The 15,784-nt window shown below is 55.5% G+C and overlaps 1 protein-coding gene across 3 annotated transcripts in view; it reads left to right on the top strand.

The window, feature by feature from the left end:
• GABBR2 (gamma-aminobutyric acid type B receptor subunit 2) overlaps positions 1-15,784 on the top strand; it is a 330,747-nt gene that overhangs the window by 263,197 nt on the left and 51,766 nt on the right. For all 3 annotated transcript variants that reach the window (XM_070251235.1, XM_023629734.2, XM_070251236.1), the window contains 2 exons: positions 6,609-6,716; positions 14,806-14,928. In XM_070251235.1, coding sequence (XP_070107336.1) covers positions 6,609-6,716; positions 14,806-14,928 — 231 coding nt within the window. The remainder of the gene's footprint in view (positions 1-6,608; positions 6,717-14,805; positions 14,929-15,784) is intronic.

Here is a 15,784-nt window from a genome sequence, read left to right as displayed (position 1 = left end):
AGGTTCAGACCACTGAGGGAGGCAGCCACGGGGCCTGGTGCTGACAAGGCCTGTTCGAGCCGACTAGAGTCCTGGACAGGCTGCAGCTCCCCTCTTGACGGCAGAGGCCTCCCCCTGCCCTCCCCTCTGTCCTCAGCCCTCCAGGGCCTTCAGTTGTGAAACGCTCTCCTGGACCCCCTGGTTTCTGGAGGAAGGCACTGAGGAGGGCACCAGGGCTCCTGACTCTGCAGCAGATGATGGGCAGGTGATGCCCTCCCCTCCTGTGCACATCTGAGGGCCACTACAAGCCTGGCCTGGTCTTACGGTTCCCTCATTCATGGGATAACGCTTCCCAGGCACCTACTGTGTGCCAGGGCCTGCAGGCACAGAGCTGGCCCACATAGATGACTGCCCTCCGGGTACTGGCAGTGTAGATGGAAGATGCAGGTAAACAAATAACTCCCCTTCAGTATGTTGTATGCCCTGATCAAGACAGGCCTGGGGAGAGAGGCGAGACCAATCAGAAAGACTTAAAATAGGAGACCCCGGCCTTGGGGCCAACCCGATGGCATAGTGGTTAAGTTCACACGCTCTGCTTCTGTGGCCTAGGGTTTGCGGTTTCAGATCCCAGGCACAGACCTACACACCACTCATCAAGCCATGCTGTGGTGGTGTCCCACATGCAAAATAGAGGAAATTTGCCTCAATGTTAGCTCAGGGCCAATCTTCCTCACAAAAAAAAAAAAAAAAAAAAACCCTCCCCCCCGCCCCCCGCCGCCCAGAATGAGCTGCTATTTCTCGAAGTCCTAAAAGATGCCTCTTCCTTGCCCACAGTTTCATAGCAGCTGTGGCCACCATGGCACATCCACCTCTCCTTCCTCTCTTGCCCCAGCACCAGCTTGTCCACATCTTCAGTCCACAGAGCTGTGTGGAGGCACACATCAGCCTCCTCCCTAACACACACGCACACCTCCTGCTACCACAGCCCATCTTGGGAACACTGCTTCCAGAAAGCTCCCCAACCTCTAGTTGCAGAGGCACCTGCTAGGGTCATGAGGGGAAGGGGAAGAAGGGCCTCTTCTCTGTTCTGCTGCCTAAGCCAAGCCCACCAAGGACAGTTGTGCATTTTGTGCACTGCACAAGGGTGTTGTCCTCAGGACTGGGTGGGAGCTGAATTCAGCCTGTGATCTCAAGTTCTTAGGAGGGCCCTAAGGAGGGAGGGGTCCGTCAGAAAGAGTTTCAAGGGAGTGCCTCTCAGAAATGCCTCCTCCCACAGGAGTACCTTTCTCTGATTTGCCCCAAGCCTCCTAAGATGCCCCACTGGTCCTGGATTGGGTCCCAGAGTACCCTTACTTGTGCCCAGAATCCCCTGAGGCCCCTTGACCCCTTCCCAGGAAGGCTTTGCTGCCCTCGAAGCCCTAGATGGATTTTCTGTGCAGATCCGTCTTAAAGGGCCCTGGGCAAGGCGGGGTCTCCCAGAGCTGTTTCTGGAGCATGCTCTGCAGGCCGATTTCCTTCAGATAAACCAACCTCTCCACCACCCCTGCCCCTGGGAGACGAGGCAGGCCTGGAGACCCCTGGCTCATCCGGCCTTTCAGCTCCAGACTCCAAATGCCTTCCCCGTCTGGTGCATAACGAGGTCTGGGGGTTGCTCATGGACCGTCTGGGTCTTCTTTGTCTGCCTTCTCACTATTGATTTTCTGGGGTGAGCAGTCACAATGGAACAAAAGGCCCTTTTTAGAAGCTTTTTGGACAACGCGAAAGCGCCTTGCCACCCCAGCGTCCAGCCAGGCGCCAGGGCCTTCTCCGCCGTCAGACTCTGCGGCCCAGGGCCCACATGCCTCTGTGGCCCAGGAGGCCCGGAGCACCGCAGCCCCAGTGACCCGTCAGACAGACCTGCAAGAGAGGCTGTGTGTCCGGTCCTGCTGGCCCCTTCCCTCTGCCAGGCAGGCCGTGCCCAAGTAACTGAACAAGCGGCTGAGCGAACTGTCCCGGGCATAGATGTTTCTCTCCATTTGGAGATGTGCTCTAATTTTTTCCTTCTTCCATAGTTGACACTGAGATGGGCGTTGCCTGCCTGCACTTCCTCTCCTGCCGCGGGTGTACGTGTGCAAGGCGGTGTGCAGGGGACTGAGTGTTTTATGGCTGAGGAGAGAAGAGAAGAGATGTTAACGTCAGAAGAGTAAATGTGTTTGGGACTTTGGAGAGAAAGTGAAGCGGCCGTTTGTCTTGTGCTGATGACTCGGTAGAGGCCTGTATTAGAGACAACATACTCGGAGCGGAATCTTTAGATCCCCTCAGAACCTTCTAGTTTATTTGGCATCATAGAGCCGTACAGAAGGGACATACCTGAGACATCATCAAATAAAACCTCCCTTAGTGCAGGAAGTGCCCCTCTAGCACCCTGATAGGGGGTCCTCCACACTCTGCTTGAATATGTGGGGTGACAGGGAGCTCACTACCTTTCAGACAAGCCTATTTTGTTTGGGTGGAGAAGAGCACCGAGGCCATGAACTTAGCCTCTTTTGCCATCGAAGGCACTGTTCCATCTGTGGTCTTCCTTTCCACGCTTGCTCAGGCTTGACTTGCACATTTTTTATGAGAAAGAGCTCATTACCTCCTAAGCTGACCTACCTGGCCTGGTCACCCCCACAGGGCTGGCTGTAGAGCGTTAAAGGTGGACAAAGCAGGCCCTGCCTCCCAGTAGCAGCCTCTCCTGGGAGAGGCAGGGAGAAAACATCTCCAGTGACCAGCACAGCAGAAACAAGCCTGAGGGGAGAAGTCGCAAGGAGGAGGCTGCCATGACATCCCTGCAAGATCTGGGAGCGCTTCTCAGAGGAGGTGGCCCATGAATGTGGATTTTGGAGGACAAATGAGAATCTGTAAAGGAGACAGAGCGAGGAATGGCATTCTGGGTGAGGGCAGAGCTAGTACCAGGCCCGGCAGCGTGAGCCAGTGTGGTGTGTGGGTGTAAAGCACCATATGGCGGGTGGCAGGAGAGGTGTGGGTGTTGGGGGCAGCACTCCGCTGAGAATCTGGAGTTTAACCTGAGGGCTCGGTGGGGTAGTGAAGGTTTTAAAACTGGGGAGACTTGCTTAGACTTGCGTTGGAGAGTGGTTTCTCTGGGGGGCGTAGGATGGGTGAGCAGGAGTGAGAGTAGAGGCGGGGAGACTAGCTAGCGGCTCCTGCCTGGGTCCAGTGAGTCATAAGGAACACGCGAGAAAAATCGGGCATTGATTGAGAAGCCCAGCACTTCACACACCTTCCATTTAATCCTCGAAACCACTCTGTGAAGTCAGAGGCATTACTGTTACCCCCATTTCACAGATAAGGACATCGAGGCTCAAAAGGGGTTACATGACCTGCCCGGGTTCACATAGATAGTAGGTGACAAAGCCTGGACTTGAACCCATGTCGGTCTGTGTCCAGAGCCCCTGCTCGTAAGGACTAACCTGCGACTCCGTGGGAACAGAGAGGAGGGTGGACCCAAAGAGGCATGGGAGTAAGATGGTCACCAGGCACGGCCCCGGCAGAAAGCAGAGCCCCCCGGGGGTTCCCATGAGGACACTGTGGTGAAGGGACCACCTGCAGAGGGGGTGGGGATAAGGAAGCTAACAGGGCATGGAGGCAGCGGGAGACCAGTGGCCACAGGACGCCCTCACCCTCCTGGAGAGGGGCGTCGCCCTCACCCTCCTGGAGAGGAGTGTCCCCTCATCTTCCTGGAGAGGAGTGTCTTCTGAGCCCAGAGCGAGCGGAGCCATGCGAGGAGCCAGAGATGCAGGCAGAAGCAGTGGCAACAGGAGCGCATATGTGTCCCCTCTCTCCTGTCACTGTCCTGTCTCCTGATGCTACCTCCCTCCGCAGAAAGCCAGAGGGCAAGGGAGCCCAGGAGGCGGAGGCGTGGGCCCCCTCTCAGAGTGAGGGAAGGGCAGAGAACGGTCTGGGATGGTGAGGCAGGAGGCGATGGGCTTGGTGATTGAACAGGAGAACGAGGGTGGGGGAGGGGCCCCGGGGGAATTCCAGGTCCCTGGCTTGGGTGACAGGTGGATAGTGGCGATGCTCCCCGAGTTGGGAGGAAGTGGAGCTGCTCAGGGGAAGAGCTGATGGGCTGAGCTAGGCTGTGGAGTGTGGAGGTTTATGGGACACCTAAGAGTCAGCTGGAGCTCCAGTGACAGTGGCATATGCAGGTCTGGAGCTCAGGAGAGAGATGGGACAGAGATCAGGGAATTGTCAGCACCAAGAAAGTGGTTGACGTCTGAGGGTGCGGGTGATAACGGGGAGAGAGACCTAAAATGGGCAAGGAGGGTCCAGGACTGAACCCCAGGTGCGTTTCCGTCTTAAAGAATTGGCGGAGGTGTGGAGAGAAATAACGCACCTTTTAGCAGAGGCCAGCCCAGCGGGGACCTGAGCAGAGCCAGCCTGAGGGGGCAGCTCTGCCCGCGGCCCCACTGTCCTGCTCTCAGAGTCTCTCCTCTAGCACTGTTCCATGCTTGTCTGAAGAGCTGTCCCCAAATAGGGTGTGAACCTACCGTGCACAAGGTCACCCACTGGGATCCTCTGGTTGGAAGACTCCACTACAACTTTTATTTATTTGGAGGTTTTTTTGGTACAAAAAGTGAAAGAAATTAAGATTTAGTAATATTCAGTACTTGGACTGACTCTGGGGTCCTGGCTTGGTGGGTATTCTGGTGGTCTTATGTGGGAACTCTCCCGAGAGCCGAGCGGTTGTTTGATTGTTACACCGGACAGCGTGGGCATTGTCCTGTCGAGGGCCCTGAGACATCCGCCAGGTCAGCGGTTCACTAGGAGGACTCGGCCGATGTCGCACTCACGGCAAGGATTTGTTACAGAGAAACAATATAAGGCAAAGCAGCAAAGGGGAGAGGCTCACGGGGCGAAGGCCAGGGACACCGGGCACAGCTTCTAGATCCTCTTCTAGTGGAGCCACACAGCATGCACTTAATTCCCCAGCAACGAATTGTGACAGCACGTGCGAAATGTCCTCTACCAGGGCCGCTTGCTGGAGACTCGAGCTTTTCATTGGGGGCTGGTGCCCTGGGCGCCCTCCGCCTCCTGGGAACCAGCATCCCAGGCCCCCGGAAGGATGGCAGGCGTGCGGATAAACCTCGTCATCTGCACAGACAGTTCAGGCACAGAGTCACTCATCATGTGCTGAGTGACTGGCTGAAAGGGGCCTGCCCCGGCCAGACAAACCTGCTGTGTCCGCGTCCCCGGGATGTGGAGGGCCTGATCCCCCTGTTCCCACCCGCTGTCCCCCTCCGTCTCCTGCCACGCAGCCCCGCCCGCCGTGTTCAGCTGACTTCCCTGGGGGAACTTCACCCAGCAGAGCCTTGAACCAGAGCTCCCAGAGCTCAGGGCTGTTTTGTCCCCATGAGCGAGAGGCCCCAGAATTCTGTGACATGCAGCCCAGGGCTGGGCCAGCATGAGGGACCAGCCGGGAGCTGGGCGAGTCTCCTGGGGAGGGTGTCTGGTCCAGCTGGTGAGGGTGAAATCTGGAAAGGCTGGGCTCTGGCCATGATGGCAGTGCAGGCCGGGAGTGGGCATCCAGGAGGTCCCCAAGGCCTGACAGACGGTGGCCCGCCCATTCCAGCCAGCAGGGGTCCGGGCTGGGTGCTCCTATCAGGGCTGGCCATCCCTGTCAGCCCCCCGCCCAGGGCTGGGGATCAGGGCACATCTTAACCATCTAGGGCCTTAGTTCTCAGCGGGAACCCAAGGCCAAGTGTGGGCTGAACGGCCAGGCTGGGCTGGCACTGAGTGACGGGCCACCTAAGGTCACACGAGCAGTAGGAGCCCAGTGACCTGACCCTGGCAGGAGGGGGCTGAGTGGACCCGGGCGCGTCCACTCCTCTCTTTCCGTACAGGCCCAAGGAGAGCCCTGGTCGGGGTGGGAAGATCAGAGCCCTTCCCCTCTGGCCTTCCTGCCTAACCGAGCAGCCCCTCGTGATGGCCGGAGCTGGGCTGGGTGCACTGCTGGTCAGGTGCCCCGGGGCAGCTCTGGCTGAGTCCTGCCTGCTCTATGAGAGTGGCGCGCTGGCCAAGCACTGGAGAGGGGCCGCGGCAGACTCTTCCTCCTGGCCAGTCTCAGCTCCCATGGCTCGGCACCCTCCCTGACCCCGCCCACACCCCGGAGTCACGTGGAAGAGCTTCCTGGGGCCACCTGGTCTCCTGCAGGCTCAAGCGAGGACAGAGGGAAGCAGCGATTGTGTTCGCCTCTGCAGGGCCGTCTCCCCGTGCAGAGGGCTCTCAGGAAGGTGGGGGGGAGGGAAGACCAGAGGGCTGTTCTGTCACCCCCTTAGGGATTCCTGGGGGTCCAGGGACCCTCTGTGCCTCTCCCTATGACCGGCTCCCTTGGGGCTGTGGGCCCTGGAAGGCCAGATTTGCATCTCATGGGCCTCTGTGCCCAGGCCCTGGGTCTGGCAAACAGCTGGTAGAACTAAACACCTATCAGACTGCAATGTGGCTGAAGGACGATTGATGCTGGTGAGACTCTACCATATGTAAAGTGAGCGTCTGTGCCGTCATCCAGAGTCCCCCTCTGGGATGCTCTCCTCAATCACGGGGTCGGCCCCCTTGGAGATGTTAACGCCTCTGCTTCTCCCGGCTTCTAGGTCAGGACCTGGATTCTCACCGTGGGCTACACCACTGCCTTTGGGGCCATGTTTGCGAAGACATGGAGGGTCCACGCCATCTTCAAGAACGTGAAGATGAAGAAGAAGGTAATCACTCCTTCTCTTTCAGGGTGTTTGCAATGTTCACTTAGCATTTATTAGGCACCTGCTGCGTACGATGTGGGCTATTTGCTGGGGATTCCAGATAAACACAAGCCCCACACCATACCCCTTCAGCCTCCTGGGGAATCAGACAGCTAACAAGGGGGTTACAACACGCGGCGATGAGAGCCGGTTGGGGAGAGATGGAGGATACTGGGCTCTGAGGCACTCAGGGAAGGCTTCATGTAGGAAGTGTCAGCTGTGCTGAGACCTGGAGGGTGAGTGGGGGTTGGCCCGGCAGAGTCGTGAGCTCTGTAGAGGGAACTGTGCGCACAGAGGCCCGGGGAGGGGAGCGGTGTACTCACGGAGCTGAGAGAGGCTCAGGGCATGGGGTTTGTGGGGGCAGGTGCAATAGGAGGCTGCAGGGGGAGGCAGGGGCTGCAGCAAGGAGGCTGCACTTAAACCTGCGGGCAATGGGGAGCCCTTGAAAGAGGAGAGTGACACAGGACAGGGACCTGACTCAACGCTTCCATTGTCAAAGAGGCCCTGAAGGGCGGCAGTGCGCCTGCGGGGCTGGGCGTGGGGCAGCGGGCTAAGCAGGAGACGGGTTCTACTCCCTGCTTCCCCACTGACCTGCCCTGGGACTCGGCAAGTTGCTTCCTCTTTCAGGGCCTCTGTGCCCTTCTCTAAAATGCGGACATGTGGAATGGTACTGTCTTCTGAGCTGTGATTCTGTGGTCCCTCCCTGCCTGGGGCCCAGGGGTGCCTCTCACTCGTCAGCCCCACCACCCGCCTCTTCACTGCCTCAGCTGCTCTGCAGAAGTGGGGGGAGGTGTCCTCCCTTCTCTGCGCCCCGCCCCACACCCGGACCACCTTAGGAAAACTGCGGGCTGCATTTAGAGAGAGGAAACAGCTGGGCTCGGCCACCCACTGTCTGTGCTCGCCTCGGCACCCCCACCCCGGGCCTCAGTAGCGTTTGTGACACCTCCCTTCTGTACAGTATAAGCCTGGCCACCGGTCCTCCTCAGCCCTAGCTGCGCATTACAGTCAAATGAGAGCTGTTGAAAACTCCAGTGAGCACAGCCCAGGCCAGCTGAACCATCCCCAGGCTGGCACTGAGCACCAGGAGTTTTAGACTTGCCCGGACGATACTAATACACAGTCAGGCTGGAAGATGTCCGCTCTAGATCAGGGCCACTGGGAGCACAGGCGGGACCAGCAGCATCGTCCCCGGGTTGGAGCCCGGGAACGGGTGTTTTCACCAGCCCTCCCAGCAATGATGATGCACCCCAAAGCTTGAGAGGCACCAAGTGGCTCCTGGGGCCTCTCCTGCTCTGCAGCTCTGGTTAAAGAGATACTCTGGGGGCCAGCCCGGTGGCACAGCAGTTAAGTTCACACATTCCACTTCCGTGGCCTGGGGTTCGCTGGTTCAGATCCCAGGTGTGGACCTACACACCGCTTGTCAAGCCATGCTCTAGCAGGTGTCCCGCATATAAAGTGGGAAGATGGGCACAGATGTTAGCTCAGGGCCAGTCTTCCTCCGGGAAAAAAAAGAGAGAGAGATGCTCTCCCATTCGTGACACTTCCATCCTGGCTTTGAAGAGTCACAGCGTTGATTCCCTTGTGTGCATGAGTGATTCACCCATGTTGTTATGTGTAATACAGAACTGGCCTTTATGTTCCATTACTCATGTGCTCACTGAGCGAGAACACTCCGATTGTCTGGCAACAGTTGACAAGGCGAGTTGGGGAAGACCTCAGGAGGTCAGGTATCTGATGGCTCCAAGAGAGGAGGGCTTATGCGGACACACCCTACTGCATGGAGGAGCTGGGGACCTCGCTCCACGCCTGGCGTCTGGGCAAACCGAGAGCTCAGCCTGGGGGGCCCGGGCGTCCAGGGAAGAGGCTTCTCTGAGAACAAGATTTGGTCACCAGTTTTGTCTGTTGTGAAAACGATGAAGGCCAGGTGAATGCACCGTTCTGAGAGAAGGAGCTCTTTGCTCCAGGCTTCCTGGTTCTTCCAGGCGCAGGTGGCGGTGCTGCAGCCCAGCATCGTTTATCAGCCAGATTCGAGGAGGTTAAAGGTGTAGAAGAGAAATTCGCACCTTACACACGTCAAAAACTCGAGTCCAGAAACCAGATCGTTCTGAAAGGGTTGTGGCATTTGCAGGTCAAAACTGGATTGAATTCTCCATGAATCCAACCTTTTATATGTCCATATGGCCAAGGTTGGCTTTTATTGTTGTTGTTTTGTTTATTGGGTTTTTTGTTTGTTTAGAATTTTTTCCAGTCAGTCTCTTCATTTTTTTTTACTGACATGTACTAGATTTATGTAAATTTGTAAATGCAGCCATATACTGCTTTTCATACTCTTGGTCCTTTCCTTCTTTCCCTGGCTCCCACCTGCTCCTCCCTCCACCCACGACGGCGTGCATTCCCCAAACACACATGCACAAACTTCACCCCATCTGGGCACATTTTTAAAGACATTAAAGGAAAAGAAGCCTGTTAAAGGCCATATTGACACATGTCACTTAATGCTCTCAAATTCAGTATTTTTATAGCATGTTACTATTTTTTTCTAAAGACCAATCATAAAATCTTGAATTGAAAAACCTTATTACAGACTCTATTCTGGCTCTTATTAGGACCAGATTGAAATGTGGAGAAGAGAGCAGTAACTCGGAGATGAGCCCTTCTGTTCTGGGGGCAGATGACTTTTTGAGGACGAGGAAAGTTCACTACCAATATGTCTTGGTCTTGGTGGAGACAATGACATGGAGACATCCCCGCAGAACTTCGTCCGGGCTCAGCTTCGGGAAAATGCCAAGAGAGGGCTTAGCAGCTTCATCAATGCATGGGTCCTCTGAATGATGGCAGGCAGGCAGGCCGCTGCACTGCCAACTCCAGGGGCACCATTTGCTGTCTCTTCCCCTGGAAGGGTGTTCCCTGGAACGAGACAATGGGTTGGTCCTAGAGGAGGCCAGTCTGAATCAGTCAAAATATCTGAAGCTTTTTGAAGAAATAATGAAATGCCCTTTTCTGTAAACTGAGTCAGCCAACTTTTTCTGTCAAGAGCCAGAGAGTAAATATGTTAGACTTTGCAGGTCACACAGTCTCTGTCACAACCGCTTAACTCTGCTGTTGTGGAATGAAAAGCAGCCATATACAAAAATCAGTGGGTGTAGCTGTGTTCCAAGAAAACTTTATTTATAAAAGCAAGCAGTGGGCCAAATTCATAGTCTGCGGATCCCTGCTCTAAACAACAATGGGAAGTGGCATTCAATAATAATAGCCAACATCTGTTGAACAGTGATTATAAGCCAGGCTCTGGGAGCTAATGTGGTTTGTGTGTTTATGGTCCCCATTTTGTAGATGAGGGAACTGGCTCAGAGGGATTAGGAAACTTACCCAAGGTCACACAGCTAGTTGTGAGATTTGAACTCACATCTGATTCCAGAACCTGGTGTTTAATCATTCCTGGGTGCCTTTGCTTCCATCTCTCACTCGGTGAGAATGGAGCACTAGTAACCGCCCAGCCTCAGAGAGGGCGCTGGCGTGACGGCCTCAGTGTGCACTGACACAGCAGAGGGAAGTTCCTGCGGCTGTTGAAGAGAAAGCTGAAACAGAAGGAAGGGAGTCAGAGAAGCTGAGGTGAGACTGGGGATGGCCTCGCCTGACACGAGGATGCTCTGGTGCTGACTGTGTATGATCAGGTCAATGCTGCTTTTTAAATTTGAAATTTGAGATCTTTCTTAAAAGATTATTTTCTGTCCCCTCTCCTGGACCTTGTACTGTCTGTGCGCGTGGGGTATTTATTTAACTATTCACTGAGAGTCTCCCGCACTGTCGTGCGTGTTCCACGAGGGCAGAGATTTATGTTCTGTCCACTGCTGCATCCCCAGTGCCTAGACAGGACCTGACTCAGATTTGGCACTCGATAAATGTCTCCGCAATTAATAAGTGAAACGTAACCCGTAAGCACTGAGCCTAAATCCGTGGAGTCATAGACCCTAGTCAAGTGCCAAACGGCTTTGGAAACGGAAAAAGGAAATTAGCCATGTCCCCCCTCCCCCCTCAGGGTCTTCCCCTGGATCCACCTGTGTGGTTAGTCTTGTGTTGGGGAGAGCTGAGCGATATCATACTTGGCCCCTAGATATCACTGTCGGGCACATCTACGCCGACTCGCTAATTGTCCAAACCCAGGTAATGGGAGCCAAAGAATTACCATTTGTTGAGCGTCTTCTCTGTACCAGACACCATCCTAGGTGCTTTCCATGCGCCACCTCGTTTTACTCTTATGTCAGCTCCGCAGCTTAGGGCTCAGTGGTCCCGGCTTTAGAGGAGGAGATGAGCCCAGCGATGTTATCCAGCTTGCCCGAGATCACATTTGACAAGAGCTGGGATTAGAATAAAGTCTTCTAAATCCAGAACCCGTGTTCCTCCCCTTGCACTATGCTTAGAGATAATACATGTGCCTCCCTGCCCCCTCTCCCGGCTCCTTGCCACTGTACAAATGAGAAATGCGGAATGAGAGAGGAAGTGGTCTCCAGGGTCCCACAGGAAGCAAGAGATGGAGCCAGGACTCCAATCCAGGCCCACATAATCCTGGATCCTGTCTTTCCACTGCCCCGTGCTGCCTCAAACTTCATACTTGAGCCTTAAGCTGGAAGGACTTTTCTTTACCACACTTGGCAGAGGGGAATTCTGGTGCTCGTCTTTGAAGGCCAGCTGTGCCATGTGGATGCTGTCCCCGTCCAGGCAACAGTGGGGGACGTGCTGCCTCCACTAGAAAGGGAGGTCTCCTCCGTTGCAGGCGACTCACTGAGCGTGGCCCATCCTGTGCTTCTCAGCCCTTTCCCGTCAGGATGCTGCTTTTTGTCCAGTGGGGACTGTGCAGGCCCAATGCCCCCAAGGCTGTGTGGCTGGAGTGTCAGGTGTTCCATCCTCCTGTACCTCCTGAGCTCTCAGGAGGAGGCCGGGAGAAAGCGGCAGTGTCGAGGAAGCTCAAGGTCACGCCTCCTGGAAGTTAGACCATGGGAAGAGCAGTAGACTTTTGTCTCACAGGAAAGCCAGGGAGAGAAGATGGGATCTGGAGGTGCTGGCACTTACCGGGGGAGATTTTGGGATGGGGAGAAACCTGTCGGCCTGGTGTGTGTGGCGTCGGCATCTTCCCATCCATCCCGGTAGTCACTCCCCTGGATCGGGCCTCCTCCCTGCTCACCAGGACAACTGTCCCAGCTCCTAACTGGCCTCCTACCACAGGCTCCCGCCTCAGGCCCACCGTCAATGCTGCAGATCGCTCCCCATCACACTGATGCTTAAAGATGCTTGAACCTCCAGCAGCCCCACGTGAGGCCCCATGACATGTCACACAGGCTCTCCCCCTCCAGCCACCCCAACCCGCCCCACCCTTATCCAGCCACATGAAGCCTCTCACAGAAAAAAGGAGGGAGTTTCAGGCCACAGAACCAGCACCTACTAAGGCTTGAAGGGTGAAACTCATGACCTGGCCAAAGACTTAGAGTTGGTTAAGCATCAAAAAAGTGCACGTGCATGTTTGGGGAGTGGTTGGGCCAAGCCCGGGAAAGGCCTTGAATGCCAAGCAATGGAGCTTGGCAGGATTTATCCCGCAGGTGACGGGGAGTCACAGGAGACACCTGAGCGGGGGTGACGTGATGCGGTAGCTTCCTGACCCGGCCCCTCAGCTCTTCCCGCGCCATGATGGTGCAACACTGCCCCCTCTGCCCAGCATGCCCTCCTCCCAGCCCCCCCGCGGCCTCCAGCGACTCCTCTGTGAAGCCACTTCCTCTCCTCCTGGCGCCCTCTGGTAACATCCAGGACAAGTCTGTATTTCCTTCCTGATGCTCAGGGGCCCTGGAGGGCGGCACCAGGGCCTGTCCCTCTCTGTGTCTCCGGTGCCCAGCTCAGAGCCTGGGACAGAGTGAGCGCTCAGGGCGTGTTTTCTTAGGTCGCCATCCGTGAGTCAACGCTTCCTGGCTTTTCTGTGCCAGGCCTTGGACGGCGCTGAGAATACAGTGATGAGCGAAACCCAAGCCGCACGGAGCTCACCATCTAGTAGGGATGACAGGCACGAATCAGATCATCACACATATAGGAGAGAAGTTGCAGCTGTCATGGGGCAGCGAAGGAGATGGACGTGGCCATGACTCCAAGGAAATGTCCTCCGGCCGCGGAGCAGGGACAGGGAGAGGACGGGGTGCCCCGAAGGGCTCAGGAGCTGTCAGGTGGGGAGGGATGGGAACCTGCGGCAGGGGGCCCGTGGGAAGCAGAAGCTGAGCCCTGGGCGGGAGGCAGACACCTGGGACTTGCTCAGCAGGGCCACTTCCTCCCGGCCTCCTCCTGAGAGCTGACTCCTTTGTTCCCCTCACCTTCCGCAAGAACGTCTGAGGGCCGCCCCTGCACGAGGCACCCGGGCACAGAGGGGCTGGCTGGTCCCTGCCTCCCTTCTGACTGGAACAGGGTCCCAGCGTGTGCCCTGCACAGGGCCTGCCTGGATTCACAGAGGAGAAGCTGCTGGGGTTCGATCCAAAGGTGGGGGAGGCTTCCGGGGGTCAGAAACAGCGGGGTAAATCAGCCCTGGGCCAGCACCGAGCGGAGCCCCTTCCGGCCTGTCCTCTGAGTCCTTAGCTCCTCCGGCATTTCTTCCTTTTGCCCCAGTTTCTCAAGGCTAGCAGGGGCTTGCCTGCTTCCCCGGGAAGTGAGGGTTAAGCCGGGTTTCTGCAAAGCATCAGTGGTTCACTGGATGCTTCTGGAAAATCTCAAAGAGGGGCTCTGCCAGCGCTGTGCCCCCAGAGAAAGCAGTTTTCATGGATTTGATCTCTTTGGCAGTAACTCAGAAACACCTTCTTGTTCTTTTCACAATTCGGCCGCAGAGAGGCCTCTTGAGTTTCTAGTTCTCCTTTAAAAATGGCTTTCATCGTTAAAAGACAGACGTGGCGACGCGTCTACTGAAGCTTCTGCCTCGGTTTTGTTTATTTCCCTAGAGTCTTCTCCAGAACTGCTTCAGCGCGTTGGCTTTTATTTGGTGCGTGTGTGGGGTGGGGGACGCATCCACGTGCAATGAGAGATATACAGGTCGGCTGTGGCGCTGGCAGTGTTTGTCCCCAGGCCAGTCCCTGCTAAAGGACGTAAAGCGAGGTGGGGATGCCACAGTGAGGTAAAGACACCCCAGGCTGCAGGGAGGGCTGCAGGTCACAGTTCTTTTTATATTCTTTCATCTCAACTCAGTCCATCACATTTTTAAGTACTACTGCCTGCCAGGCCCTGCTAGGCGCTGAGGGTGTGCAAATCAATAAAACAGCCTGCCCTTCCCGCCGGCTCCCCTGTTTGCCGAGGGGCAGACGCACATAAACTAAATGTAGCGTCTGGCTGGTGCTATAAATGTGTGAGGGCGTGGCCTCGGGGGAGGGGAGGAGCTTGGTTCAAACCTGGGCTTCATCTCTCTTCGTTCCTGTATTACATCGAGCCAGCTACTCAGCTTCTCACAAGCCTCAGTTTCTTCATCTATAAAATGGGAATGATAGTAGTATCTGCCTTTAAGAGAGATGATGTTTGTAAACAGTCAACTAGAGGTAGGCACAGAGTAAGTGTGCGCTAAGTGTGAGCTCTTCTCAATGTGGTTACTACTCCTGATAATTATGTGAACACAGTGCTATGGGAGTAATTAGTTCTGCTGTGGGAGTTAGAGAGAACTTCACGGAGGAGGTGACGATGGATCTGGGTCTTTAACCATTATTAGGAGTTTGCCTCGCAGGAAGAATGGGGTGTTTTAGACAAAAGTCCCAGCACCTACAAAGGCTTAGGGGGTGAAAATCGCAGGAGGGGCAGAGTCTAGGAGTCGTTAGACTTAAGTGAATACACACGGGTGTTTGGGGGTTGGTCAGGCCAAGCTTGCGAAAGGTCTTGAATGCCAAGCCGTGGAGCTCGGCTGGGTTTATCCCGTGGGTGATGGAGAGTCACAGGAGATGCTCCAGCTGGGTGTGACAGGATTCAGTCACTGTCCTGACCCCGCCCTCAGCTGCCATCTGGGACGCCCTCTCACCGCCCCCTTCTGCTCCTGCCCTCTCTGTAGATCATCAAGGACCAGAAACTGCTGGTGATTGTCGGGGGCATGCTGCTGATCGACCTGTGCATCCTGATTTGCTGGCAGGCTGTGGACCCCCTGAGAAGGACGGTGGAGAGGTACAGCATGGAGGTAAGCTCCGGCACCAGCAGGAGGGAGCCTGCGGATGCTGCTCCCAGACACATGGGGACAGCGAGGCAGCTCGCCCCCCCGCCTGCCCAAGGTGCGCTTCTGGAGAAGAAATCCAGGTGGTTCTGGGGAACTCCTCACGGCTCCACATGGCCGACCTTCCCACCAGGAATGCCTCATCGTTCCGGTGTCCTTCCATTCGGGACACAGATTATCTCAAGAAAGCCAAATATAAGGTCTTCCCTCCTGGAAAGAAAGTGGTGGCAGAATTTGTCCAGGTATATTACTATGTGCAGAGTTAAGGGTACACGTTGGGCTGTTTAAGAGAATATTCTCCACACGTGGTCGAAGCCCCATTCATAGGATCCGTCCATCCAGGAATTACACTGCATTTTTCATCTCCTTTAAGTAAATTCCCTAAAGAGAGCTGCTGGGGAGTAAACGTTCTGATGGCTCCTCCTAGTTACTGTGATTCTCAAAATGGTAAGTGTTGCTAAAATAAAGAAACTTACATAAAAGTACTGTTAACTATACATTTTAATAGTCTTGCATTCAGCCTTGCCCTTATCTCACACCGACCTTCCTGGGGGGCCCCAGCTTGGGGAGGCTGCGTCCCTGTAGAAGGGGTGGTTGGCTGACCTCTTAGAATGGCTGTGCGTGCCCCTCTGCGAGCGCCAGGCTGAGCAGGGCTGCTGTGCGGTGGCTTTCCCGACGGCGTAGCACGTTCTGTGGAGAAACTGGGGTTTTCTCACTGCATTATTAGGGAAATCGTTTTGTGGAATTTAGTGTGAATTCTTAAAGTGGAAATGGTCATTTTATGCTTGGGGACAGAGGTTTTTATCCCTCTAGACCCGAGGTC

Source organism: Equus caballus, chromosome 25 (genome assembly GCF_041296265.1).
Source record: "Equus caballus isolate H_3958 breed thoroughbred chromosome 25, TB-T2T, whole genome shotgun sequence".
NCBI lineage: Eukaryota > Metazoa > Chordata > Mammalia > Perissodactyla > Equidae > Equus > Equus caballus.
This window is presented reverse-complemented; position numbering and strand designations above follow the sequence as displayed.